This window comes from Sinohyriopsis cumingii, chromosome 2, assembly GCF_028554795.1.
Source record: "Sinohyriopsis cumingii isolate HCF-2022 chromosome 2, ASM2855479v2, whole genome shotgun sequence".
NCBI lineage: Eukaryota > Metazoa > Mollusca > Bivalvia > Unionida > Unionidae > Sinohyriopsis > Sinohyriopsis cumingii.
Window position 1 is genome coordinate 35,512,023 of NC_142962.1, and position 27,103 is coordinate 35,539,125.

The following is a 27,103-nucleotide window of genomic DNA, read 5'->3' on the forward strand; positions in this document are numbered from 1 at the left end:
AGTCATGATGGTTTTGTTGTATCTCATGACTACTGCATTGACATGTACTTTCTGCTTGAAGAATCTGGCTTTGTGGTGGCAGTTTCCATCTTTTCAATAGGCAGTATACACTGACCCTTAGCACCCCAACATAAGTATCCAGATATATAAAATGGGGTAAGAAAGTCTAGAGGAAACTCGGATTAACAGTTTAGGTGCTACTGACATCCATCTTTATGCACTGTAAGCGTAAAATTCTCTCAGGGTAGCATCCTATTCAGAGGGAGCATACACCTCATATGCAATATTGTAAGATTTTAAGAACAGTTATTGAAACGACTGGCTTTGATCAACTCTTTATGGTATCTCTGGTTTTATATTATAGATAAGTTTGGGCTTTTTCTGTTTATTTTTGTATGCCCTGTCACTGTGTGTATTTACATATGTAAGTTGTGTGTGTCTGTGTGGTTTAATGGCATGTCAGCACAATACTGGCAATATGGTGCTAATTAAAGGTAAGTCTAAATGTAAAGATAAAAAAGTTGCACAAAAAAAACTTTCGTTAGATGTGGGACCAACATTTAATTCTCGTGGTCACTGTATTCTGGATTTACATTCAGCATGGTAATTAAAGTTTGCAATTGCCTCTGGGGACAAATAAAAGATTTTTAGAGGTGAGCTATGTAATTGCTAATTAATTCTGGTTATTTGTATACAAGTCAAATATCTTGGATTCTATTTTACCTATGGTTATGAAAATTGTAATGTTCATGCATATCATGGTAAGTAATCATTCCATGTAAAAACTATGTAATTGTGACCTAATTTTCATGCTTGAGTGATGTTCATGTTTTCAGCTGTCCATTTGTTACACGCTCAATGTCTTGGATATTTTTTAACTGGCACTTATGCAACTTTGCTTGTGCAGGCATCTCAAGGAGGGTAAATCAAGCCTTGCATGACTAGGTCACTATCACCTAATATTAACACTTAACCATTATGTATATTTGCTGCTGTTCTTTGCACTATGAATATCTTCTTTTGTCCATTTCATATACACTCATGAAAATTGGCGTGTGTGTGTATATATATATATATATATATATATATATGCATCTCAAGCAGAGGAGCTCAACCATACCAAAAGTATGTCAGTGATCTCATTTTTAGACTTGTATGGATATATATATATATATATATATATGTCTGTTTTATGGTTTAAAAGCATGTTTCATTTTGAATTATTACTATGTATATCTTTTATGCAGCAAAATTTTCTTTGATGCATGTCTTAAAGCTGTTCACATTAATGCACATTATAAAATTAAAAGCCTTATTTATAAAATAATTACTGACTCTTGATTTATTGTTGATACAGGGATCTGTCTATCCTAGAAAAATCATATATACTGGTACACATTGGTCTGCAATTTAGTAGATATAATTTTGCTGGGATTGATAAATCTTTGTATCCGACTTCAAAAGTCATTAGTTTATGTAAGATAGGAACTGTTTCATGATATTTCACCATATAGATGTAAATGTTTGTTAAACAGAAATCAGATAAAATTGAGTAGACTGTAATTATATATAATATTATCTTTCAGTTTTTGGAGCGTATGCAACTCTTGTATCATGGAGATGCCAAGAAATCTAATGTTTATGTGGTAGGTGCTTGTGGATTTGACAGTGTTCCGAGTGACATGGGTGTTACCTTCATGAGGAAACAGTTTGATGGTAAATAAGAATCTCTTTAAATAATTCATGCATTTGGTAGTAGGATTCAGGTGCAACAGTCATTTCTTTAAACATAGAATAGTAATATTTCTTATTGTCTCTATCTTAAAATTATAAGCATATAAAGGATACACTAAATACCTCGCAATTATATACCATCTGTACTTGCTTATAAGTCAAGTCAGACTGCAAACAACAAAGATCCTGATCTGCAGTAGTATAGTTTGCCTGCAGATCTGGATCTGTATTGTTTGTTCTTCTGATTACTCCTATGAAACTGCACAGAGCAAGATCTGCCAATGCATAATGTGATGGCAGATCTGGGTCTTTGTACCATGTAAGTGGACTCAACTTATAAACATGTTTATATGGTTTGTAATTTGATTCTTATGTGTTAATGGAAGCAGAACAGATTAAATATTCATATCTTTTCAGCATCAGTTCTGTAAAGACATTTATAGTGTATAAATCCCATCTTAATCATTTTTTTCATGCCCCCATAAACACTGGTACATGATGCCTAGCTCTGTGTAATAATGTTTATGTCACTATAAAGCCACCCATTATACCACTACACCTTTTATACTGCACGTAATTTCACTGATATCTGACAATGTGAGGAAAACTGCCCTTGAATTTTGGTTCATCCAGCAATATAACTTGCAAGTGTTTTAAATAATAGATTGCATGTTTGAGAGAATGTAACAATTATTTTCTCAGTAGTGATTCTTTGTATATTCCAAAAGCTTATCAGTGTATGATAGAAGTGACCCAAAAGGACAGTTTGTTTTCATTTCACACCAGTACCAATTAATGACTGCAAAAGAAATAAGATCCACAGAGTTTACTCAAATCTTGTGAATATTTTGTCAAATGTCAGTCTGATACTCTATAAGTATCACAAATATGATTTCATTGATCCCATTAATTTTTGTTTCCTTATTGCTGCAGTTTAGTTGTTGAATTATATTGCAATAATAAATTGTAAATGATTTTTCAATCTCAGACATTCTCCAATCAAAATAATGTAAGGAAATAAACTCTTATACCTCTTGAGGTATTCCCTCCAGGAAAGACACAAATTTATCATTCTCATCTATATATCATAGTCAATAGAGAAAGAGAAGAACTCTTCCAAATTACCTCCCCTTCCCAATAATAGGTAGCCACCCATGTATCAGATGCTACACTGTTTAAGCTTTAGCTGGAATACAAGTAACATAACACTTAATCACCTATCAACATCAGGATTGTCATTATTTATACCTATCCATCCATTCATAAGGTTTATATTTTTTCTATTAAGGTTACCACAACATACACCACTCCCTTAGATAACTTGTATCCCGATAACTCCCGAACCAGCTTATAATGTAGGGTCAGGCTTGTATCCCATATTTTTTACTAAAAAATGACAAAACATTTATCACTATATGTAGAAGGTGAAGAAAATTGCAGTCAAAATTGGTAACTCAAACCTTGACATATCACTCATTTTATTGTCAAAACAGTTGATAGTACCTGGAAATTTGAATCAACTCAATGAATGAGTCACATATTTTGATCAATTTTCTTTCCAAACAACATTCTTAGTACACTGTTAATAACAGTATTCGACAAAATTTTGATCAGCAAAAAAAAAATGCCACTAATGCCTATTGGAGGCAGCACTTTAATACATAGAGGCTAATGACCTGAGGTTGGTCTCTTGTTGACAGGCTGTGCTGCATACCACGTGACCTTCCCATTATATGCATAACCATGTGGGTACAGTTGGTCTCTGCATTTCATCTCTCAATCATTCAGCCAATCAGCTGCCAAGTTGACTGTATATGCTTATATGCTTTCATCTGGCCAAAAGCATGGGGTAAAGAGCATGCATCAGAATCCATCACCCACATCACTAAGGTGATTACCAAGGTCACACTTAGGCTGTCATTAACACATGTGAATGAAATCTTTTCAACTTTGCTCTGTAAATGTTTACAGAAGTTTCCTTCTGTTTTTACAATGAAAAAAGCACGTGACATAAGTAGGTAACAATATATTCTGGTCTTTTTCAAAATCCTGAAAGGAAGCATGGCAGATAATCTCCAGTCTATCTGTCCTACATGTCCTTGATCTATAATAACTCATTATAGATGAGGGGGAGGGATTCGAAAGTTTTTTGTACTAAATTAAACACTTTATGCAAAGTTCCAGGAAATAAGAAACCATTTCCAAATATTTTTCCTGTCTGCTATGCTGTTATACTAGGGTGTAACTTTCAAGATGACCCATTCTGTCCATGAGGCAATATTAAGATTGGATTATTAGGATTATTAGTGATGTCATTATATTTTTGTAAAGACTTAATTTTAGGTGACACATCACTTCATGCCCAGTACCCTGATGACTTCTAGATTTGGTGGAACAAGATGCCTTTCTCTGTCCTCACTGAAACTACATCACTCACAGACCCAACTCTCATTGCCTCTTGTTTTTTGTTGGTTATTTTTTTCAGCAGGCATCACAAGAGCTGCCTTCTCAGCTCAATATATCTCTGATGATTTTTTCGCCCAATCTCAGTAGCAGTGGAGAGATTATTATAAACAGAAGGAGAGAATCTGATCCCAAGCCTAACTTCAGGTAGGGACAGGTACCTCGTAATGAAGTGGACAAGAAGCCGCATTTCTCCTTCCCCAAGCCTCCCAACACCAGCCAATGACAACCACCTCAGCCTCCACCTGACAACCTGCCTGCAGATGCCAGATTCCTTCATTTTGGATTGACCATATTTTGTGAAATGATTGGGTGATCCAAGTTGTTGCAGAGAGGCTTCAGATTTTGTTATCCAACCCCTTCTCTTCACTTCTGTTTTCTATAACATGTTTCATCTGATCCTGAGAAGTTTCAAATATTACTGAAGGAGATCAACACTGTAGACTACAAGCTGCCTGTAGAGTGAATTCATTGACAGAACTCAGGGCTTTATTTCAGGAATTTTTTCTCGTACCAAAAGCCAGTGGAAAGCAAAGGCTAGTCCTCAGCCAACCCAAAATGGAGAACATCATGGTCTAAGCAGTTTTTCGTCAGAAGGGATGAGTTTGCAATCAGTTGCATACTTGAGTATCTCAGTGCATCCAGCTTTATGTATATTTCCTTGATTTGCATTCCAAGGAACAATATAACAATTTGTGCACTTTCATTCAGGCTCAACAAAACCCCATGAATATTATGTTGTCACCTTTTTTTTAGGTCAGTCTCATAACAGCAATGGCAATGTACCAAGACAACATTATTGTTCAGTTTTATTACAGGATGTGAACAACCTTCTCTCAGATTTCTCCCAGCTAAACTTTCTAGTGAACTGGGAAGAGTAAGATGCAACCACCTCCAAGCACTTCATCCATCTGGGCATGGAATTTGTTTTACCCATCCACATTATACCAAGCTTTTAGAATTTATGTCAAGCGGTGTGGATTTCCACTAATAAGCTTTTGCAATTCCTCAGTCTACTCAATACAATGATAGACTTGGTCCTTCTTCATCATGCAGTGCCCACTGTGAATTGCACTTCTGACTCAGTTGCACTCATTTTGAAGTCATCTAAATCATCAAGTCACCAGCTTAACTGAGATAAAACAATCCTTGAATCATTGGCAAGTCAGTTAATGTCTTACAACACAAATGCCTTTGGACATTGGACAGCATAAAGTTTGGTGGTGAAATACGTTCTCAAACAAGGAGACCAAATAACCCAACTTCTGTATCCTGGTTAGTGATTTTCAGTGCTGGTGCTCCCAGCACAAAAATTAGTCTAGATCAGACACATTCCTGTTGGGGTTAATGTCATAGTCCATTTGTTGTCAAGAAGGGACCAGACTCTTTTCACCAAGTAGTATATTCATCTGTTGTTCTTTAAATGGATATGTTGAATTTGGGAGGGGTCCAGTGATCAGTCTATTTGTAATGAGGTAGATCCACAAACTACCCACCTTTGTTTCAACAGTCCTGGACCCAGAGGTTTGGGCTGTGGACACACTGGTGGTTAAATGAGGCAGGTTTTGGGGCTGTCTCTTCCCTCCAAATACTCTGATACTGAAAGTAATTCATAAAATCAGATGCCAGATTTGCTAAGTGTTGCTGATAGCCCCTCTCAGATGGGACAGATCTTGGGTGCACAGTCTACACAGTCTAGCAATAGATGTCCCCAGAAAAGTCTCAGAGACAGACGGGCTGCTCCTATATGCCTGGCTCTTGTCTTGAAAGCCTTGAGCAGAAAGGAATTTGACCTTTTGGTCACAGAGAGGATCTTGTGAACTTAAAGAATTTCCACTTTGAAGGTGTGTCAGGTGATATATTGACAGGAAAGATGATCTTTTGTTGTTGTGGGAATGCTCTATTAAAAGAGTCCATTTCAATACATTAATTTGATCAGGTATATATTCTCAGAAACAATTTTCTTAAGATAATGTATTTTGACATTAAATACCAAGTACTTGGTAATATTTTACATTATTTTGACACTTCTTTATTAAACATATTTCAATATAAAGGATATCTTTTATAGTCAGATTTAAAAAAGAAAGTTGTACATTTCGTATAACCATTATTACAAATATGAGTTACTGTGCATTGCAGCTCGTTGCATTGTTTAATAGCCAAACAGCCAAGTAACAATGGCTGACTGCTGGTAACAGCATCACAGTTATTCAGTTTTCATTTCTTAGCTTGCCTGCTTGATATGATACATAATATATGTTTTACTTACATTTGTCTTGTCTGTATAAAGTAGTTTTGGTAACTTTTCAACTCTTTCTACAGGGGAACTGAATGCAGTCGAATTCTATGTAAACATCATGAATGGGTCAGCTGTAAGTACAATATACTGGGATAAATTTTTTAAGAATAAGATAAACTGACAGATGTTTAATTTGCTTACTTGTCAGCAGCCTTGGATAAAAGATTTTTAATTTATGAACTCAGAATTTTTAAATCTATGAAGTAAGCCAGTGAATATGTAAATCACTATCTGTAAAGTCGTATTGTTATGTACTTCTACAGTTACAAATTTAATGAATGGTGTAATATAATTTGAAAAAATAATTCCAGCCTAAAATAGTGGAAGTGAAATTTAATGAATTTTTAACACAAAAATTACATTCATGATGACAGAATTGAAAGAGGAGTGTAATTGAACAGATTTTCGTTCAGACAGTGCTTCTTGGAGTAACAGCTGAACAATGCAGTGAATGCATTTGAGACCATTTCAACTGCAACATTTTATGGAAAGGTGGATTCATAAAGTTTTGTTTCAAATGAAAGAAGGTGAAAATAGGAGGAGGGTAGGGAAGAAAATATATTCAAATGAGAGTTCAAGACTTCTTTTTGGACAAGGAAGTCTGTCAAATGTTAAGACACCATTTCCTCACTGTCTTCCCCAGCCCATTTCATGCTAAGTGAATAAAGACAGACAAATGTTAAATGCCGCCCTTCAGTGCATGAAAGACCTCCATAATCCATGTTGGCAGGGTAAACGAAGAAAACTTTGATTTCCTTTGTAGGAATTCCAATGACTAGTTGAATGTAAGTGCCATTGAGGTACTCTTGCTGTTTTAGGAGCCCCAGTGACTAAATAGTTAAGCGTGCCAGACTCATTACCAACGGATTATTGGTCTGAATCCTACCCAAACCGGGTCAGCCATCATGGTGTGTCCTTGGGCACAGGCACTTGATTCCATTTTTCTTGGCATAATATAAACTATCGAGTGTTGATTAACCCTTATATACCAAGCAAATACATTTTTGTTTCATCGTTATTAAGTGATGGAAGTTTTGAGACTGCATGTCTTACATATCAGAATTTTTGCATTCACTGAAAAGAAAGGACAAATAAATGAAATGGGTATAATAAACTTTAATTCCTTATACCATTTATTCAAAACATTGTTAATCATTTGAATCCATGTTGTGTAAGCTGGAAATATTAATGAAATTGGTATAATAAACTTTAATTTCGTTTGCCATTTAATTAAAACATGGAAAATCATTTGAGTCTGTGTTGTGAAAGCTGTGTCACAATTATTTGGGATGGTTGTTCCTTTGTAAGTCACGCTATTGATGCCCTGTATAAATGAGCGAATGCCATTGTTTCTTTTTATAATGATTTTCTAGTAAGAAAAAAATGACAAAATTTGCTTAACTTTTTTCATTGTATATGCCTGCCACATGGAATTTTCTTATTCCTAATTTGTTAAGTTGGTGCTTTACTTCTTGAGTTAGGTAAATGACATTAGTCTTGAATATTTGTAATAGAGGGCTATACTTGGGACTGTAACTAAGGAAATTTCATTAAAGAAAGTGATATTTCTCTTTAATTTTGCATGAAGGCATCAGTGTCTCCAACTGTCTGTTTAATCCTCCAGTTGAAACAGTTTAATCTTATACTCAGTGAGATGATGAAAAAAAATGTTGATTTGACTTTGCAATATACTTTTGCTGATTGGCTTAAGTCAGAAATAAAAATAACATTTGATTGTGCTCCACACAAATCCCAGCCATAAGAGTACATGCAGTTTTGTTGGAAATTAATGTCTTTGTTTTTTGGACATCAACAAAGATAATTGTTAGGATCCTGAAATGTAGGGTAGGGACTGCATACAGTACCCTAAAAATACTGCTGTTCAAAGTTAACATTAGCTTTGAACATTGTTTCATTCAAATTCTCTCGATTATGACACCTGTTGTTAGGACCTTCTGTGTTGCAGGCAAATTAAGATCATTTGGTGGATTAACTATGAAATATGCCACTATGTACATGGAACCATCAAACTAGAATCCCATATTTCTGAATCCTGGCTTGTGCTACACTGCAGCAAAATCTAGGTGATTGTGGCCTATATTTCTGAAATGGTTTGATTTGGTATTGACAGAACAACAGCACTTTTAAAGTTATATTATGCCAAGGCATGTAAATTGCCTTCCCAAAATGAGCCACATTAGTGGAACTGGTGATGAGGATTTTATCCGCTCCATTCCCATCAGGTCACAAGTACATCACCTTAACAGGGCCTCCACAGAAATAGAACCCATATAATTATGACCTAATTATGCAATTACTGGCAAATGCAAGAGCTGTCAAGCTTGTTTCTCTACTCTGACAACATTTGTTTTTAAAGTGCAAAAGATTCAACTATATTTTCATAAATTTATTGAAATTTCAAGATGTTTTACCTGTGTTTAAATAGGGTGGAGGGCTTAATACAGGGACATTGGAGAGTGCCATACATGGATTCCATCATGCAGCTGAACTAAAACCGCTTCGTAGAAGTTTGTTTCCCACATCACTTCCTAAAAGTTCACATAAAATCAAAAAGAGGTATTTTTTTAACTTTTGTAACCCATTCACTTCTCCAAAACAGCAATCCCAGATCCCCAGCCAAAAAAGATTTTATAAACCTATCTTTACTTTTAGACAAGTCACATTTGTAACCCATTCACAGCATCCCAGATTCCCATCCAAAAAGGTGTTATTATACAAACCTATCCATGCTTTTAGACAAGTCACACAGTGCTCTGGATTTATGATAAAGACAATAAAATTACAAGGCATGTCACTGTTCTCATGCATTTTATAAAGCATTGTTCATGTTGTAATTGTCTGCCTGTCCATCAGTCTATCTGTAACCCTCTTCTCCCAGATCACTTCCTGGAAATTTACCAAACTTACTGTATAGGTTGCCTGTGCATTAACAGTTTGTGAAAGGGTTATAATTTTGGATCCTCTTCCATGTAGTCCCATTATGGGAGTCTAAGGTCATATTTATACAAATTTAAATTACAGCAATATTTTTGAATATTTAGGACCAAATGTTTTGTATGCAACCACAGCAGTAGGATAGTAGGATACATAATGTATTCAGTGGATTATGGGTCATGAGCCTTAAGTTAGTGTTGGGGTGGGGTGGGGGATATGTAGCAGAAAGCATAGAGATTTGATATAGTGAGCCATAGACTTAGCTATCATTTTAGATGTAACCATTATTCTGTTTACATTCAATTTTGTGTGGAATTAATGACTCCCGAAAAGTTTATTAGCAAGGCACATTTTATAGCTTTGGTACTGCATTTCTCCATCTGTTGCACAAATATATTGTACATTCTTTCACCTGTCACTTCCTAAACAATAAAACTAGCCATATTTCCTTATGAACTGTATGCATTCAAATGCAAACCTACAGACCAAGATCGGTCATCATATAACGTAGTTAAAGCTCAGTGTCCACACTGTTGGCTTTACTTTTGACTTCATGGGAGCAGCATGAACTGGTATGCTAGGGTTTCATGTGATGGCAGACCTGCTTATGACATCAGTGTTTCTTTCAAATGCATTCAATAACCAGAGCAGTAGGTATTGACTCAGCAAGCTACATATGCCTAAAGTAGATATGGAACAAATTAAATGTTACATTCCTTGGCTAGCAAAGGTGATATTCCATGTGACCAACTTTTCGCTTAAAGAGAGCAGCTTAAAATGTCAAGCCAGTCTTTTGTCTGCTGTTAAGCCTGAAATAGGTTCATCTTGTGCAAAGAAATCATAGCACCAGTATCCCTTCTTTTGTCTTGCATCTTGGGAGGCACCAATAATAATTGTTTTCAGAATGAAATAAGGAAGCATTTGAATAGAAGAGGTTACTACACTAATAAATTAAACTCCTGATATATTTCCAGGTTTTTTTTCTGCTACATTTTTAAAGAGTTCCAGTGCATTAGTTGCAAGTTTAGATGTACCAAGAGTATACTATGTTTAGCATTAACCTGTACAATAGCATAACAATTATTATAATTGGTTAAATTTTATTTTCTGGAAATAGTTGCATCTGGATGAAATGACTGGAAATTTCAGTGTCAATTACCTTACTGGAACCAGCTGAGTTAAACTTTATTGTTTTCTCTCCCTTTGTAAAAGCCAAGAGACTGAACTTGATAAACATTTTACTTTTTTTAAAGGCTTTAGACTTTGATGCAGCTGTCTATCTAATGCAATTAACATTCTTAATTGGTTTGCAAATCTTAAGTAAAAGCAGGAAAAAAAATTGTGTGCGACAAAGGCCTGCAATAACAGATGATTGGCTTAATTAGTTTAGGTGATACCTTATAGATCTAGACTTTTACATTATCATTAGCTCTGGTTTCAACCACTGCATGTTTTGAAATTATCTCCAAGAAGTACTGATCTGGGCTTCAGTCTTTTATCAGTATTTTTGCTTAAATAATAAATAAAATCAACAGCAAAAAAATAATTGGCAAATGCATGCATATGGAGAAATATTGATCTTTAAATATTTGTACAAATTTGAACAACAGGGAACTGCTGTAAATACAGGAACATTGGAGAGTGCAGTATATGGTTTCCACCATTCATCAGAGCTGAAACCTCTCCGCAAAAGCCTCTTCCCTACACCGCTTCCTAGGAGTCCGCATAAAATCAAGAAGAGGTATTTTTATTGTTACCCTTTCCATATGATGTGAAGGGGTGCCTAGTGTTACCATTGCTCATCTATCCCATTCTGTCATATCCCATCCATCCATCTTTGTTTTCCACTCAGTAACTTTTAATAGACTTATTGACATCAATTTGTTTATCATGCTGATTATTAGAAAACCATGTCCAGATTCTGTTTTTAAAATAATTTGTCAAACTTTTATGTCCTCTATCTAGCTTGCAAGTTTGCATGTATCTTGAGTTTTGTTTCTTTTTGAGTACTTGGTGGCATGAAACCAACCCTAATATTTAGCATTTTATTAAGAAGACCTAGTGTAAGTTAAATTGACACATAATTTTTACCAATTGATGTTCCCTGTTCAACTTGACATTTGCCCTTTCATTATAAATTTAATTTCTGCTTAGAATTAGTATCATAGATTTAGTAACTTTAAATGGAATTGTAAACTGTCACCAAATTTGGTGCAGGGCTTAACAGTAAAATTAAAAAGCTTTAACTGAGTTTTGACCTTTCTTATATTTTGCATTTTTCATAAGAAACCAAGGTTTCTTTAATTGTGCTTTGGGTTGGTGGGGACATCCATGTTGTTTGGACGCAAATAGGACGACTCCAAGAAGGCATCAGGGCTTGCAATCAGATATCAACCGCCTATGAAGCATGAGGGTTTACAGTCAAACTTATTCACTGCCAGTGAGGTGTGAGTGTATACAAGTGTCATTTACCTCATTTGTGCATGAAAATATTAAGAAACAAGCCAGATGTGAAGTTTTGGAACTTGACCAAATCACAACACCATGCATGAACATAAAGCATATATTGTCTTTCATACACAATTCTGACTGCCAACTAGTTGGTCCAGCTGTATGAAAGCTGTGTACAGTTACAGTGGTCAGGAGTCTGTTGTCTTGGACTGGTGAGTCATCTGGCTGTCCACATTTTCTGACAGCAACAGTTTTTAATGCTGAAAAGATTGCACAGTTAGCTGACCTATCAGCTGGACTAATCATTCCCATAAAAATGTACAGCAACTCAGCATTTCTTTATGAAGCCATCCTAGACCAAGTGAACTGTAGGCAATAACATGTTTGTATTTTCAATAGGCAGAGGGGAGAGAAAGTAAAACAGTTTCTCTTTCCCAGGCTTTGTCTGCTCTGGCGACCCAACTGAGGAACCACACTACTTTTTCATCATATTTGGACCAAACATTCTCCAACAACAGTGGTTGATTCAAACCATGTCCAGGGGTCTCTGAATTTTGTTATCTGACCTTCTACTTTGATTGTCCCATGAAGGGGGATGCTTTACATCCAAATTGTATTATAACGAAATTGTATTGAGACTTCACTTTGTTCAGTAAATGTTGAGATATAGGTAGATCTACCTAATTCAGATGAAATATTTGCATAAAGTGGAACTTGAAAACAAAAAAGAAAAAGAAACCTCAATTTAGTATCACTTTCTTTAAATCAAATGTGATATTAATAAAGCATTTTTTGCAAATATTATTGAGGAATAATTTTTATGTGCGATTGTTAACCTTACTATGAGAGACTTCATCTTTAAAGAGAAACATTTTCTCAGCAAAGTGATGCTGTTATTCATTACTGATGCACATTTTTGTCTAGCCTCACCATGATGATTTCTTTGCTGTCTCTTTGTTGTCTCTGTGCATGTCCATCTATACATATGTGTCAATCCACATCCTTAAAAAAGCTTTGTGTTCTAGTTATTTTATTTTAAACCTAGTAAACAAAAAGCAGACTGTTGCATAATATCAAAGTTCAATTGATTAGGAAAATAATATTAAATAAAAACTGTTTCAGAGAAATAGTACAGATTAGGGTGAAAATACTTTTAATGTGCGACGGCATAAACCACAAATCAGTTTTCTAATTAACAGCTGCAGTGTAGATGGTACATCATTTCCCACAGCACAGATCCACCAACCTTCATTTCATAACTGCTTAAAAATCATTCAAATGTGATACAGAACTTGCAGACATAAGATCTGATTTATTTCATTGAAGGTTGAATGAGCATATATCTAGTAGAATCTAGTCGTATGATTTATTTTCAATGCATTGCACACCAGATGTTGCATTGGCATCGGCTGAATGTGCTTGGGTGGCTGTGACATGGTGAAAACACCTAAAACCTCTTATTTAACAAGTTTTATATTTTTTTTTTTTTTTACAGGTCATTGGTATTCTACAATAATGATGTCAATAAGTGGTGTTTGCCATTCCCTGGCAGTGACAAGTCCATTATTCATAGATCTATTCGCTATAATTATGAAACGAAGAAACAGCGACCTGTATGTATCAAGGCTTGAGTTATCTCCTCTGTTTTTGTCTTGAATGTAAATTATAAAACATAAGTATCACTCTTCTGACTGCAGTAATGATAGCATCATTAACAGTGTTAAAGTCCTGCTTTTTTAAATGCAGCATTGATAGCATCATTAAGTGTTATGCAGCATTCATTAACAGTGTAAAGGTCTTACTTTCTGACTGCAGCACTGATGGCAACATAGTGTTATGGCCTATATTTTGAATGCAGCAGTGACAGTATCATTAACAGTATTAGAGTCCTCTTTCAGAGTATTTGAAAGACATTTATTTTACATCTCTTGCTGTATTTTACAATTATGCCAAACATTTGTAGTCTTATAGGTTTCCTCTTATGCCTATGAAAACAGAAAGATATACTCAATCTCTGGTGGATTACTTGTTCCATGAAACACTTGCTAATGTTACCACATTTAATCTGGAAAAGCACAATCTCAGATTAGGGCCACATCATTGGGAGGATGGGCTTTTTAAGCACCGTGCATAATTTCTTGATCAAGGTGTACAATTATGCTAACAATTTCCTTAGACCTGTGTGCTTGTTAATTCTTTACGATATGTCTCTTAGAACAAATAATGTGACATATTCTGCTTGGAACAGACTGGCACAAACTTCTTTTGTAGCAAAAAGGTATTGACTGCCAATTTACTGTGAACATTATCATGAGGTCATTTGTGGATTTTATCCATATTTGTCAGAAGTAAGAATTAAAGGGTACACCAGATATTTTCCAGGGCTTGACAAATTTTATAAATCTGCTTGCCACAAGTTGCATATATAAATTGTTTTTTTATGCCATGCATGAACACATGTTTATGAATATGTGTCTATTGTGCATTGTTGTTGTAGGGTTTAACGCCATTTTTCAGCACAAGATAGGCTATACATGGCGGCCAGTATAACTGGTGAGGGAAGAACCACCGACCCCTGAGAAGCTACTGGCAAGCTTTTTCATGTACCTACGTTAACTGAGCCTGAGACTCAAACCCGTGTGTGTGTGTGTGTGTATCTTGTTGTGTATATTTAATTTGCATTGTGTGCTTAACATGTGTAATCATCAGTAGAAGTTGGGGCTTACCTGACTAATGTCATATTCATTTAAATATGTTTGCTTGGGTTTGAGTTCAGGACCTTGCTTGAAGTTTGACATGTTTATAAATTATAAAAGGCTTTTTACAGATTCCTGAGTTCAAGGTCTGTCCTTAGAATATTCTGGAAATGAACTTCTGACCCACATCCAGGTCATGATATTGTGTCTTAGGTTTTTATATAAGGTTAATATGCACTAAAATTATTCATTCCTCCTTTAACTTGTTATAACTCAGTGGTCTTTAACTAAGTAACAGAAAGAAGCAAAACCACATTTTGTAAAACTTAGCAAATAATTTAATTATCTCTGTTATACAATTAAAATGCAAGAGGAACTTACAGTATTGTGAATTAAATCCAAAATAATGCTAAAAGTTGTATAACAAGTTCAAAAGAATAGAATGTTCAAGTGCTTGATTGTGCTGATGCATCAATAGTCTTGACTGTGCTGATGTGCCAGTCGTCTTGCTGTATCACAGTGGCATTAACCAGAACTCCTTTGAATGGATTTAATCCAAACAGTCATTTAATTATTTTATAAGTCTAATAAATAATTGAAATAAATGATTCCTCTTTAAATCTAAACACAACACAGAACATAAAATAAGAACAGTAATTAAAATAGAAATTGAATAATTGTTAACTACTCTCCATATATATATGTCCACAACTATGTCACAATTCATCGTATGATGTGTCACAATACATTTCCATGTGACATGTCACATTAAATCACTAACTGACATGTACTGCGACACTTCAACAATTCAGTTTGAAAATTACTTCAAATTGTACACAAGTTTGTTTTCTAAAACTGAAAACCAAATAAACAACCTGTTTATAGCTCATTATCGAAAAATAGAAACTACACTCTTGGACAAAAGTTAGCTATGTAGTATAAATGATCATTACAATCTACTGTCATGGTAAAAAATTAAACAGTCTAGATGTACCTAACAAATTTTAGTCCATAAAAGTATTTGCTGTTTCATTAAGATATAATTTGAGAGGAATGGTTTATTTTTATTTTTTCTTTACTGGAATTACAAAGAGCTTATTAACTTTTGGGCAAAAGCACTATTTTGGGATTATTGAAGACTCATTCAAAGACATTCTGGATTATATCATTGCCATACATCTATTGGTACATCAGTACATTCAAAATTGGAATTCATTAGGAACACCAGTGGAATTCATTTGAAATACTATATGCATTTTGACTTGTAATAAAAGCTTTAGGATTATTTGGGATTTAATTCACAATACTGTGATTTCCTTTTCTATTTTCACTTTATATTCTAGGGAGTAAATTATTTGTTGAATTTTACCTAACTGGTTGGTTATTTTTTGAATAAGACCGTAGAGTCATAACAGAATATATTTAATTTACAGATTGTTTCTTTGTTGGACAATGATTTGAGATGATGTTGACCATGCTTAAGTCAAAAGTAAAGATGGCTAGATCTAGTGTATACAATGTTTCTTAGTCAAACAGTCAGCAGAAGTGTTGCCAACTAAGTTATTTGGTTATTATGTTTTCCCAGTTGTTTAGACTTCGTGTAACCACAAAACATGTCAAAAGTAGCTGCAAAAGTTTATCTCCAGGACCTATAAAATTTTCTTTTTTTACAAATTTTATGATTGTCTAAGGGTCTCTACTGTAGATACCCCAGCAGTCTAACAAATGTTACTTGTAGAACATTATGTATAAAGCACTGGCCTATATATAGAAAACAAGATACAAACAACAACAAATAACTTGTATTGTCATCCACCAAGACTTGTGGCAATCTGATAGAATAAAACTTAGACAAAACTTTACCAGAATTGATAATTGTTTGTATTTTCAGGGCTTGGCCAGCTATTTGTTAAATCAGTAATTAATTTTTAAAAAGTGTCAAATTGAATAAAATAGTGTTGCTGAGTGAAATTATATAATCATAATTTTCTGAAAGAAAAAATTTGTTTAAATAATTAGTTTGAAAGGAAACCATTTAATCATGGAAAGTTATTACTTAAAAAAGCATCAGCAAATCTGGAACTGAAAATGACACATTTTTCAATTTGTATAATTATCGATTAAATCAATGTTTTCTTTTTTGTGCAACTTGTTACGTCTCCTTTAAATGTTTTATAATAAATAACACAACTGTATGGCCACCATTCATTTTCAGGAACAAATATTCTAGAAAAGAACCATTATAATTTCAGAATCTCCAATTCATATAGCACACTTCGTAAGTGTATTCTTCAAAAACATACCCAATCATAATACCTTAGGAGAACTACTTTGCAAATCTAGATCACATGCTCCCTTTTAAAAATATTTGTCATAGTGTGTAGCTCTGCATGTACACTCATTGTGTTCATAAAACAGGACACATGGCTGTTAACACCTGTATAATATTATCTGCTCAATGTTTTGATAGAGATTTTAGACCATGGGCATGACCAGACTAACAATCACTCGACATGTGTAGCTTACTGTGATTGACTATCTATTAATACATGTCATATTTGCTTATTATAGACAGAAGTCTACAGGCTGCATTACTGGGGGTACAAAAGTGAAAGTCATAGAAGCACACCTTTAGGGACAAGGATATCATGAATTTATGTACAAGGGTTTGATACCATATCACTTGCTGGGCAGTAAGATGGAGAGCAAACTACAGTCTGTTGCCATCTTGAATATCAGTTTTATGGACCAGCTGTGTGTATCAATTTTCTGTACCCTGCCTCATCTTCAAGAACTGGACAGTGTCATGTCACCAAGATGACCCTGTTTCATTATAACTGGACCCTGCCTGCAATGGATCATGACCACAATCAATCATACAGTATCAGCCACCAGAAGAATGAGCTTTGTCCAGTTTCATGAACTCTTTACATCCAGGCACGGGGCCCTGAGTGGTCTAAAGCGCTTTCCATCACGGATCCCTGCCATCTCACCTCTGTCTGCATGGGATCAAATCTCGGATTCGACTATGTGGATATGTGAGAAAGCTTGCCAGTAGCTTCTCGTGGGTCGGTGGTTCTTTCTGGGGTTTTCCCGGGTTCTTCCTCCACCATTAATACTGGCTGCCATGTATAGCCTATCGTGTGCTGAAAAATGGCGTTAAACCCTACAACAACAACAACATCCAGGCACTCTCATGGATCATTCTAGCTCTCATAGTGCCACTAGGTACTTTCTGTGTATAACACCCAGCTTGGTGCCTCATTATCTAAGAACCCAATTTAGCCAGGCACTCCCATGGTTAAGTCTAATCTGCATAGTGCCAGTAGGCACTTCCTAAGTATGATGTTCAGCTTGGTGCCTCAGTATCCAAGAACCCAGTTTCACGAACCCAGTTTATACAGACCCTCTAATGGATCATTTTAGCCTGCATAGTATTGCTAGGTACTTCCTGCATGCAATGTCCAGCTTGGTGCCTCAGTATCCAAGAGATGTCACTTGTTCTCAAGCCTTTGCCATTCAGAGGGAGACTAGACTTAGCACCAGCTTGGAAGTCACTGTATCAAATTCAGGACATGCTAGAAGAGCAGTGAGCAGCCATCTTCGACATTCTTCTCCATCTACTTCACAGGTAGCACAAGAGATCTTGGCTGCACCACCTTTATCCAAAGATGACACAACTTGCTCTCAAGTTCCCATGTCATTATTAATCTTACTATGATATGTGAAGATTCAGCCTTATTCGTGTTGATCAAAGACGTTTTTAGCCTACTGCCATCAGAGTTCTGTCTTCATCTATTACATGGTCTACAGGTCTGGCATCAGTTGATTATTGACTGAAGGAAGAATATACTTTCAATTACTTACAGTCTGACAGAGGTATTAACATTCAGTATTCCATTACAATTCCCAAGTCAGCAGTTTTATAAGTCGCTGCACACAAGTTTTCTTTTTTTGGATACCCAGCAATCAACTGAGATGTCAAAGCTTTGGGGATGACAAAGCAATCATCTGTAATGAGGACACAGACATTGGTGTGAAATATTGTAGCTGCAGGCTCAATGTTGGATCTAGTAACTACAGCAATCTTTCAACAGGTTGAACAAAGCTTATCTTTTCTCACCACAAATCCCACAGGATGTGCATGGGAATCAGTTTTTAGAATGGCAAGCATCTTAAACAGAGTGGCCCAGCATACTCTGGCCAATAACATAACAGCTGGTGGAACTAGATGCATTGCTCTCCACCTCCACCGTAAAGATATGCCATGGCTACATATGGACCTGACATCTGATTTCCAATGGAATCAGTATTATTTGTCCAGGGTTTTATTCAGTTACAAATGTGGCATTCTTTGCCCTGTCACTGACCTATTAAGTGCATTCAGCTCCTTGCCCCCAGGGTTCAGAATGAAATACTATGACAGGTTCTAAATGCCATCCAGTTGGAAGACTATCAAAATCGGTGTGGACGTGCAAGATGTCTAGCTTCATATCCCAATTCACATGACTTCCAGAAAGTTCCTTCAATTTGTCTACAAAGACTACATTCTACTGAAACAGCAGGTGAGTTATATCTTGGAGCAAGACATGATATCCTTTGTTACTCTCATTCTGAACGTCAATTTCCTTGTCAAGAAGGACATATCTGACCTTGTACCATCTCAATTTTTGTAGCTGAGATTTTGCCCATTGGACCAGCTCCTTACAGTGTGCACAATATGAGATTCCATCTTGAAGACAGGGAAAACACACATGGAATTCACAATCCTAATGGATGCAGGCAAACAAGTAGGTGGCACACCTCCTTCCATTATATGGGGAAGCCAGAGGAGTGTGGCCCCCTCAGGATAATCATTTGCATATTAACGTTCTCAAGATGAAAGCAATTTCAATAGCTTTTCATTGGTGGCAGGAGAATCAACATGGGAAGGGAGTTCTCATTCAGCTGACAACTCCAGTGTTGTGATTTATCTCAAATGCCAGTGTGGAACCTAGTCCAAAGACCTTTGTTTTCTTGATTGGGATTTTCTAAAGTGGTATATGCAGCAACAAATCGACATCCAAGTTTCTCATATTCCAAGTATATTAGTGGACTTTTTGTCCCAGAAGTATCAATAGAACGGTCTCATCATCCCTCAGTTTTCACTCAGATACATGCACAATGAGATTGACGAATGATGGACATATTTTCATTCAGCAGGAATGCCAACTCCCAACCTTTGTCTCACCAGTCCCAGATCCTAAGGCCAGGGCAGTTGATGCTCTTTCTATAGATTGGAATGGCCTGGTGTATTCTTACCCTCGAGCACCTCTGATTCTGATGGTGATACAGAAAGCAAGAGAAGCAGAGTGTAGCCTAATTCTGATTGCTTCACTTGAATGTGAAAAATTATGGATCAATGATGTCATCAACTTTGCAGCAGAAATCTCCAGGAAATCAAGATTGTCTTTAATTTACTCAACCACCCATGATGGCAGGTGGGTCATCCCATCACAGAGTTGTTGAACCTATATGTCTGGATCATATTAACAAAGCCCTCACAAACAAGCTGATCTTGCAACCAGTGGTGTAGAAATCACTTAGCAAGATGGCCTTCTGCTTTAAAGGTTTTCAAAAGCAAATGGCAAATCATCAAACAGTGCTGTGCATGAGAACATATAATACCACTGCAGGCTTCAATAGCTCAGATAACTAAGTCCTACTATGGCTCTTTGATGAGAACCAATCAAAATCTAAGGCTACTATCCATGATCACTGGCTCCCTGTGTCTCCATGGAAGAGAGAGTATCAGATAAAACTAAGACATATCCAATTTTCTGTCCAGTATGTGTTAAACATGTCCAATAACATTGGCATTTTGCCCAAAGTGGAATCTATCATGGATATTAAGCCTGCCTGAACAAGATGCCATTTCAACTGCTCTCAAGAGCCTCATTGGTTCATCTCTCATAAGACCTGCCTCCCCACTGCATTAGTGAATGGCAGGCAGAATCAGCAAAGTACCTGCTCTTTTACTTGATCCAAATTACATGCAGCTCAACGAGATGGATCAGTATCATTCATGATGGCTTCTGCTTTTATGGCCATGAACAGGCTCCCATTCATGGAGAATCTAGACATTTTTTAATAGACTTCTGGTCTACTCTGGACACTTCATATCATTATTGTCAACAGGACCCAGTGCGAGTTCTGAATTACTAGTTATAAGGTACAAGTCCTTGCATCAATGGAGATGATGCCTCTTCTTACCCTCACAGAGGGAAAGGGCAACATATTAGCACAGACACTTTCATCCTCGATAAAGTGGGATATTTATTTCACATATCAGAAAACAACCCAGGCCAGTTGAGTTTCCTTTCTATCTTGGCTCGCGAAGTTAGGGCAGTTGCCACAAACATCCAATTTGAGCAAAACTGTTCTCTGGTATTATCCTTGTCATGGGATGCAGATCCAAGTCCACTTCTGCAGCTTTTATCTTAGAGATCTTTGATCCTACAAGGCTTAACTCTATCTTATGGAACCTATAGCTGTGGCACAGCAGGTCACCTTCCCAGGTGATTAAACAGCTGCAAAGGACGTGGTTTCACAATTTCTGCTAGATTTATGGGTGGGAAATTGTTTCCTTTTGAACCTGCTTTCCACCATATTGTGTATTTTCTCTGGTTACCTGTATATAGAAACTTTCTCACATACCTTAGGGGATGGGAGGTGGTCTCTCTGGAATAAGGGGATGTGTCTCCCTCCACCTTTTACCTTTTCTGTTAAGGTATCATGATCAGGTAACATATTTGAAGAAGAAACCAATTTTTATTTCATGAATTGTGTTTCTTCAATAATACTTACATAATTATAATAATGCATACACCCGCCAAGCCTCCTCACAGTTACATCCATATAGGCAGCATGCCTTCCACTCTAGCAGTAACTGAAGAATTAATGGGATTTGACAACAATCCCTATATCTAGAGGAGATTACTCTTAACTGCCACATAGGTGGGCAGATAGCTATTAGCTTTTGAGTTAAAAAGTTTAAGCTTGGGAGGTTTAGATTTGTGAGGTAGTAGTAGTTCCAATAAGGTATTGCAATTGAATAAGTATTATTGAAGAAACCTTTTTTACTTAATTGGTTGCAGTATACTGAGAAGCTTTATAGTTAGTGACCACTGTATATTGACCTAAGGTGTATGTTTATTTATAGATTCAAGTCAATGGATACTTCTGCCGTCCAAGTCTCTTTGAGACGATACTCGTCATCATCTTTGGGATAATTTTTGGCATTATGGCCAAATTTAGCTTTACTAGGAGTCTTCTTTTGAAGGTAAGCCCAGGCTGCATAAGATATCATTTTTCTCATCCATATGACAGATTTGCAATAGTTACTTTTCATGTTCTAGTCCAGTTTTCTCTTGTTTTTGTCCTGGATCATCACATAATTTCTTCACATCTAAATATAAAACTCATTTTCTAAACTGTATTGAAATATTGATAGTAATTTTTAATAGTGCACTACATCTCATGCAAGTTTTCAATTCCACATTCTTCACTTGAGGGTGGAGAGAGAGTGGAGAGGATTAAGTAAAAAATAATTGTACACATCATGATGGAATTGCCATAACATCTCATAGAGGATAAGTCGGCACACCATAGTTTTTCACAGAGTTGCACCCAATCACCACTGTGGAGTTGACTTGGTCTCGAAAATAAGGGCATGATTTACTGTTTATCACCCCTGCAAGCAGGATCTAGAGAGGTCCAGAGCAAGAGATAGGCATCAATGTATCTACATTATTTCTTTCAGGAGCAATTTGCTTACTTTTTCATACTGAAAAAATATGAACCTTCAGTTAATTATAAGCATTTCCTAGTTCTAATGAATATAATTTATGGTACATAATGCCAAATCAAATTTTAGATATTATCATAATAATAATGCCTAGCAATCTGTATTAATACTACATTTTGTTGTTATTTTTCCACTACTACATCATCAGAATCTACTGATGCATTTATGTCTTTCCTTCTGTTCCTTTTTGTGCAATATACTCTTTAATGAACTTATGAAAATCAGTGATTTTGAACTCCCAGCAATGACAGGAATATAATAAAATCATATTCGTACCTGACCAAAGTGAAAACAAATTCCACAAGTTCCAATTGTTGCCCCATACATGAGTATTCATTAACATAATGTACAATTTCTTCTGTCACATCACAACAGTCTGGTTATTAAAACTTGAGAAAGCATAATTCTGGCAGTTGCTGCATCTCAGTTTGCTGCTTTCATTTTGACATAGCTCAGTAAGACTCTTATTGAGCCATCAAAATACCATAAGCCCTTAACTTAAAATTATGAGCCATTGTACATACCATAAGCCCGTAACTTGTAAATGATGAGCCATTGTACATACCATAAGCCCGTAACTTGGAAATGATGAGCCATTATACATACCATAAGCCCGTAACTTGCAAATGATGAGCCATTGTACATACCATAAGCCCGTAACTTGTAAATGATGAGCCATTGGACATACCATAAAACATAACTTGTAAATGATAAGCCATCAGACAAACACTAAAACCATAAATTGGAAATGATGAGCCAAACCAATATACCATAAGCCCATAAGTTGCATATGATGAGCCATCAGACGTACTATAAGCCCATAACTTGCAAATGATGAGCGATCAGACATACCATAAGCCCATAACTTGCAAATGATGAGCCATTGGACATACCATAAGCCCATAACTTGCAGATGATGAGCAGTTGGACATATCATAAGCCCATAACTTGCAAATGATGAGCCATTGGACATATCATAAGCCAATAACTTGCAAATGATGAGCCATTGGACATAGCATAAGCCCATAACTTGCAAATGATGAGCCATTGGACATACCATAAGCCCATAACTTGCAAATGATGAGCCATCAGACAAACACTACAACCATAACTTGCAAATGATGAGCCATTGGACATACTATAAGCCCATAACTTGCAGATGATGAGCCATTGGACATAGCATAAGCCCATATCTTGCAAATGATGAGCCATCAGACATGTCACAAGCCCATAACTTGCAAATGATGAGCCTTTGGACATAATCCCATAACTTGCCAATGATGAGCCATCAGACATACTATAAGCTCATAACTTGCAAATGATGAGCCATCAGACATACTGTAAGCCCATAACTTAAAGGGGCAAAAGAAACATCATTTCCAATATTTAATGCCACATTTATGTAAAAATTATTGAAGATTTCACATATTTCTCTGTCATTGTTTATAGCCCAAGTTCCTCTGACTCTTCATCCTTTTAGTTGACTTTGATAAAGCAAAGCAGAGCTATTGTACAACCCTAGCATTGGTATAGGCACTTATAAAGGCATATACGTATGAATGGTCTCACTGAATCTGAACTGTTCTTTCTTCTTATGTCCTTGGCAGCTATTTGAAGCAGGTTTCATAACCTCATGATAGTCTGACATTATACATGTACATTAACATTCAGCTTGGTGAGGGTATGCATTTTGATGAGTACTACACCCGTATTGTAAAAAGAGGCAGAAATTATTAACTGTTGTTCCCTGTTTTACATGTATTATGGACTTATCTTTCTTATTGCAGATTGATGTTCCATTAGCTACAATTTGTAATACCATTATATACTTGGATTGCATCTATATATATATATTTTTTGTTTTTGTTTTAGTTCCCGTCATTCTTCAGTGCGGGTACATTCAAAAAAGGTGGACCCAGCATTAAGCAGGTGAGTAAGAATGAAATTGTGTCCTGCATAATGTGTAAATAATACATAATAACAAAAAAGGAGATGAAATTTTCTCCACTGTTAATTATCTCAACATTGCTCTTAAAATCATTTAGGAATGATCCACATCACAATATACCCTTAATCCACCATGGAGTATCTACTTCATTTTTGTAATAGTCTTTTACCTAGTATATTAATCTAAGGCATCACTTATTAAGGACAGTAAATTGTTTCCGTCAATACTTGCTCCTGTAAATTTGTATGGTTTATTTCATAGGCTCTGTTTTTAGTAGAGTCATCAAAGTAGATGATTGTATGTGGCTCTATTTGTACCACACCCTTACAACAAAAGAAGGTTATGGTGACCTACATTTCACTAGCTTAAGTATTGTGTGTAGCTGATATCCAAAGCACTTCATTTATATACTGTTATACCAAGATTCATTAAACTTGATGAGGGCATGCATCATCATGAGATCTACACCCACATTAAAGATGTGGGTCACTGTGATCCATATTGCATGCTTTTTTGCTGACTTGGGTTCAGTTTCAAGCACTGTTCATGCCTGCATCAGCAAACAAGATTGTATGCTAGTACCATACCCTTACAGCATACAAAAGTCATTTGACCTACATTTCATATTGTACTGGCTTACATAAAGTTTATAGCTCATTACATTTTTTTATTTATGGTATAATAATGTTATACCTGCCATCATGCTGGTGAAAGATGCATCTTGATTATTATACCCTGATCTTAAAAGTAAGTCATTGTGACCAATATTTTACATTTCACAGACATGCATTCAGTTTGATACTTTTATTGATCATGCTTTAATCACTACACTAGATAACTGTATACATTTCTCTTAATACAACCATGCTGGAAAAGATCAGTGATCTATATTTCACTTTTGTACAAGCATGGGTTTTTGCATTTAACTCATAACTTTAGGTTTCTGGCATGCAGTGTACATGTACGTAGAATCATGAAATTTGAGTATATTTTGATGAGTACTACTCTCTCATTTCATTATGTGCCATATTTTATGTTTCACTGACTTGGGTTCAGTTTTGTATTTAAGGTTGATTTCTCAGGCACTGTTTATGTTAGAATTATGAAATTATTGCTGATATGCATCTGTTACTATCATACCCTTACCACAAAATAAGCTAGTCATGACCTGTATTTCATGTTTACTGACTTGATTACATTGATGCATTTAGCTTTTTGCATATTATCTTGCCAGGAATCATGAAACCTGGTAAATGGATGCATCTGGATAACTTCTACATCCTTTTTTGCAAAAAGGGATCTCTTTGACATATATTTCATGCTGCATTTACTTTGTTGAAATTTTGTGTTAAACATTCATTTATTGGGTGCTGTTATATTAGAATCTAGCTTGATATTTACTACATCACCTGTAAAACCAAAGGTCACTGTGACCTACATTTATGCATTACTGACATGGGCTAAGTATTTATGTTAATGATCAGTGATTCACCAATGCTAGAACCATGTACATTCTATTCTACTCAGAAGGCCATTTCTGACCAGTACATTTGGAAATAGGAATATATATATGTGTTTATTAAATGAATTACTAGATAGCTTATTGTGCCATGTAACCCTCAGTAGGTTAACTGTATTACAAATAATGTGATTGGGTATAGGAATTAGATTGGTGGACACCTTGATGCATGCTTTACATGCCAGGTTTCACCTCTAGTGGCTCAGCAAGGTCATTATGTGCTGGCTGTCACACGGAGCCTGTGACTTTAGCACAGTAATATCTGGCTCCACCTGGTGGACAATGACAATAGCTGGTCAAGCTGATAATAAAAACATTGATTATAAAAGAAATAGTACAACAAGAACATTAATCTCTGATATCACATAAAAGACTTCTATTTTTAATATTATGTCTTAGAAGCCATGTCAGTGTAGGTAGTTGGATGGTTGAGTTGGTGTTTGGTTGGTAGGTGATTTACAGTACTAGCAATAAGCAATATAGTGCCAATTAAAAGTTAAAAGTTAAAAATTTTAATTTTGCAAGTTGTAATGTGAAAATAAAAGATTGCAAACAAATCATAAGTTCGAACACTAGCCAAGACTACTTCAGTCTGAATTTTTTTGCATAATAATGTTGACAGTGAGTATGGATTTTAGTACAGTTAGGGATGAGCTATGTAATCTGTGATTATACTCTGGTTTATCTGTGTCTGTCCATACTACCACACCATAGATTATGGTAAAGGTTATTTAGAATAAGCTAAGTGTAAAGTTTTTTCTTTTGCACTAAACAAAAGGCATGCTCAATAAAAAAAAGGAATCTTTTGTTTTAAATAGAAATTTCAGACAAAATCCACATGTGCAAAATTTTAAGTCCTGTATCAAAAGAAATCTTAATGAGAATATAACATGTTTTAATCAAGAACATTTCATTGTACAGAAGAACTGCATGTTTCTGTAGGAATTTCCTTTGGTAATACAGAGGGTATATATGTACATTGATCTGCTTACTTGACCCAATTCCTCGTTTCTTTCAGATAGAGGAGTCAAGTTTCACAATCAATCTGTTCGGAGAAGGCTACAGTAAGAAACTAGATGACCCAGATCAGCCTCATGAGGATGCTCCTGACAAGAGAATTATTGTTAAGGTGTCTGGACCAGGTACAGTCTACTCATGTTTATCAAACTAAGTCCATTGCACTAAAGAT

At 35.7% G+C, this 27,103-nt stretch overlaps 1 protein-coding gene across 2 annotated transcripts in view; it reads left to right on the forward strand.

The window, feature by feature from the left end:
* The window catches only part of LOC149804623 (saccharopine dehydrogenase-like oxidoreductase), a 58,695-nt gene that overhangs the window by 20,171 nt on the left and 11,421 nt on the right, over nt 1-27,103 (forward strand). Inside the window, exons 4-10 of one of the 2 annotated variants that reach the window (XM_089942552.1) lie at nt 1,587-1,716; nt 6,523-6,572; nt 8,946-9,076; nt 13,401-13,518; nt 21,803-21,922; nt 24,320-24,376; nt 26,933-27,056. In XM_089942552.1, the coding sequence (XP_089798678.1) occupies nt 1,587-1,716; nt 6,523-6,572; nt 8,946-9,076; nt 13,401-13,518; nt 21,803-21,922; nt 24,320-24,376; nt 26,933-27,056 (730 nt within the window). Of the gene's footprint in view, nt 1-1,586; nt 1,717-6,522; nt 6,573-8,945; nt 9,077-11,064; nt 11,196-13,400; nt 13,519-21,802; nt 21,923-24,319; nt 24,377-26,932; nt 27,057-27,103 lie in introns of both variants that reach the window. The other variant, XM_089942548.1, reaches the window with a different exon arrangement.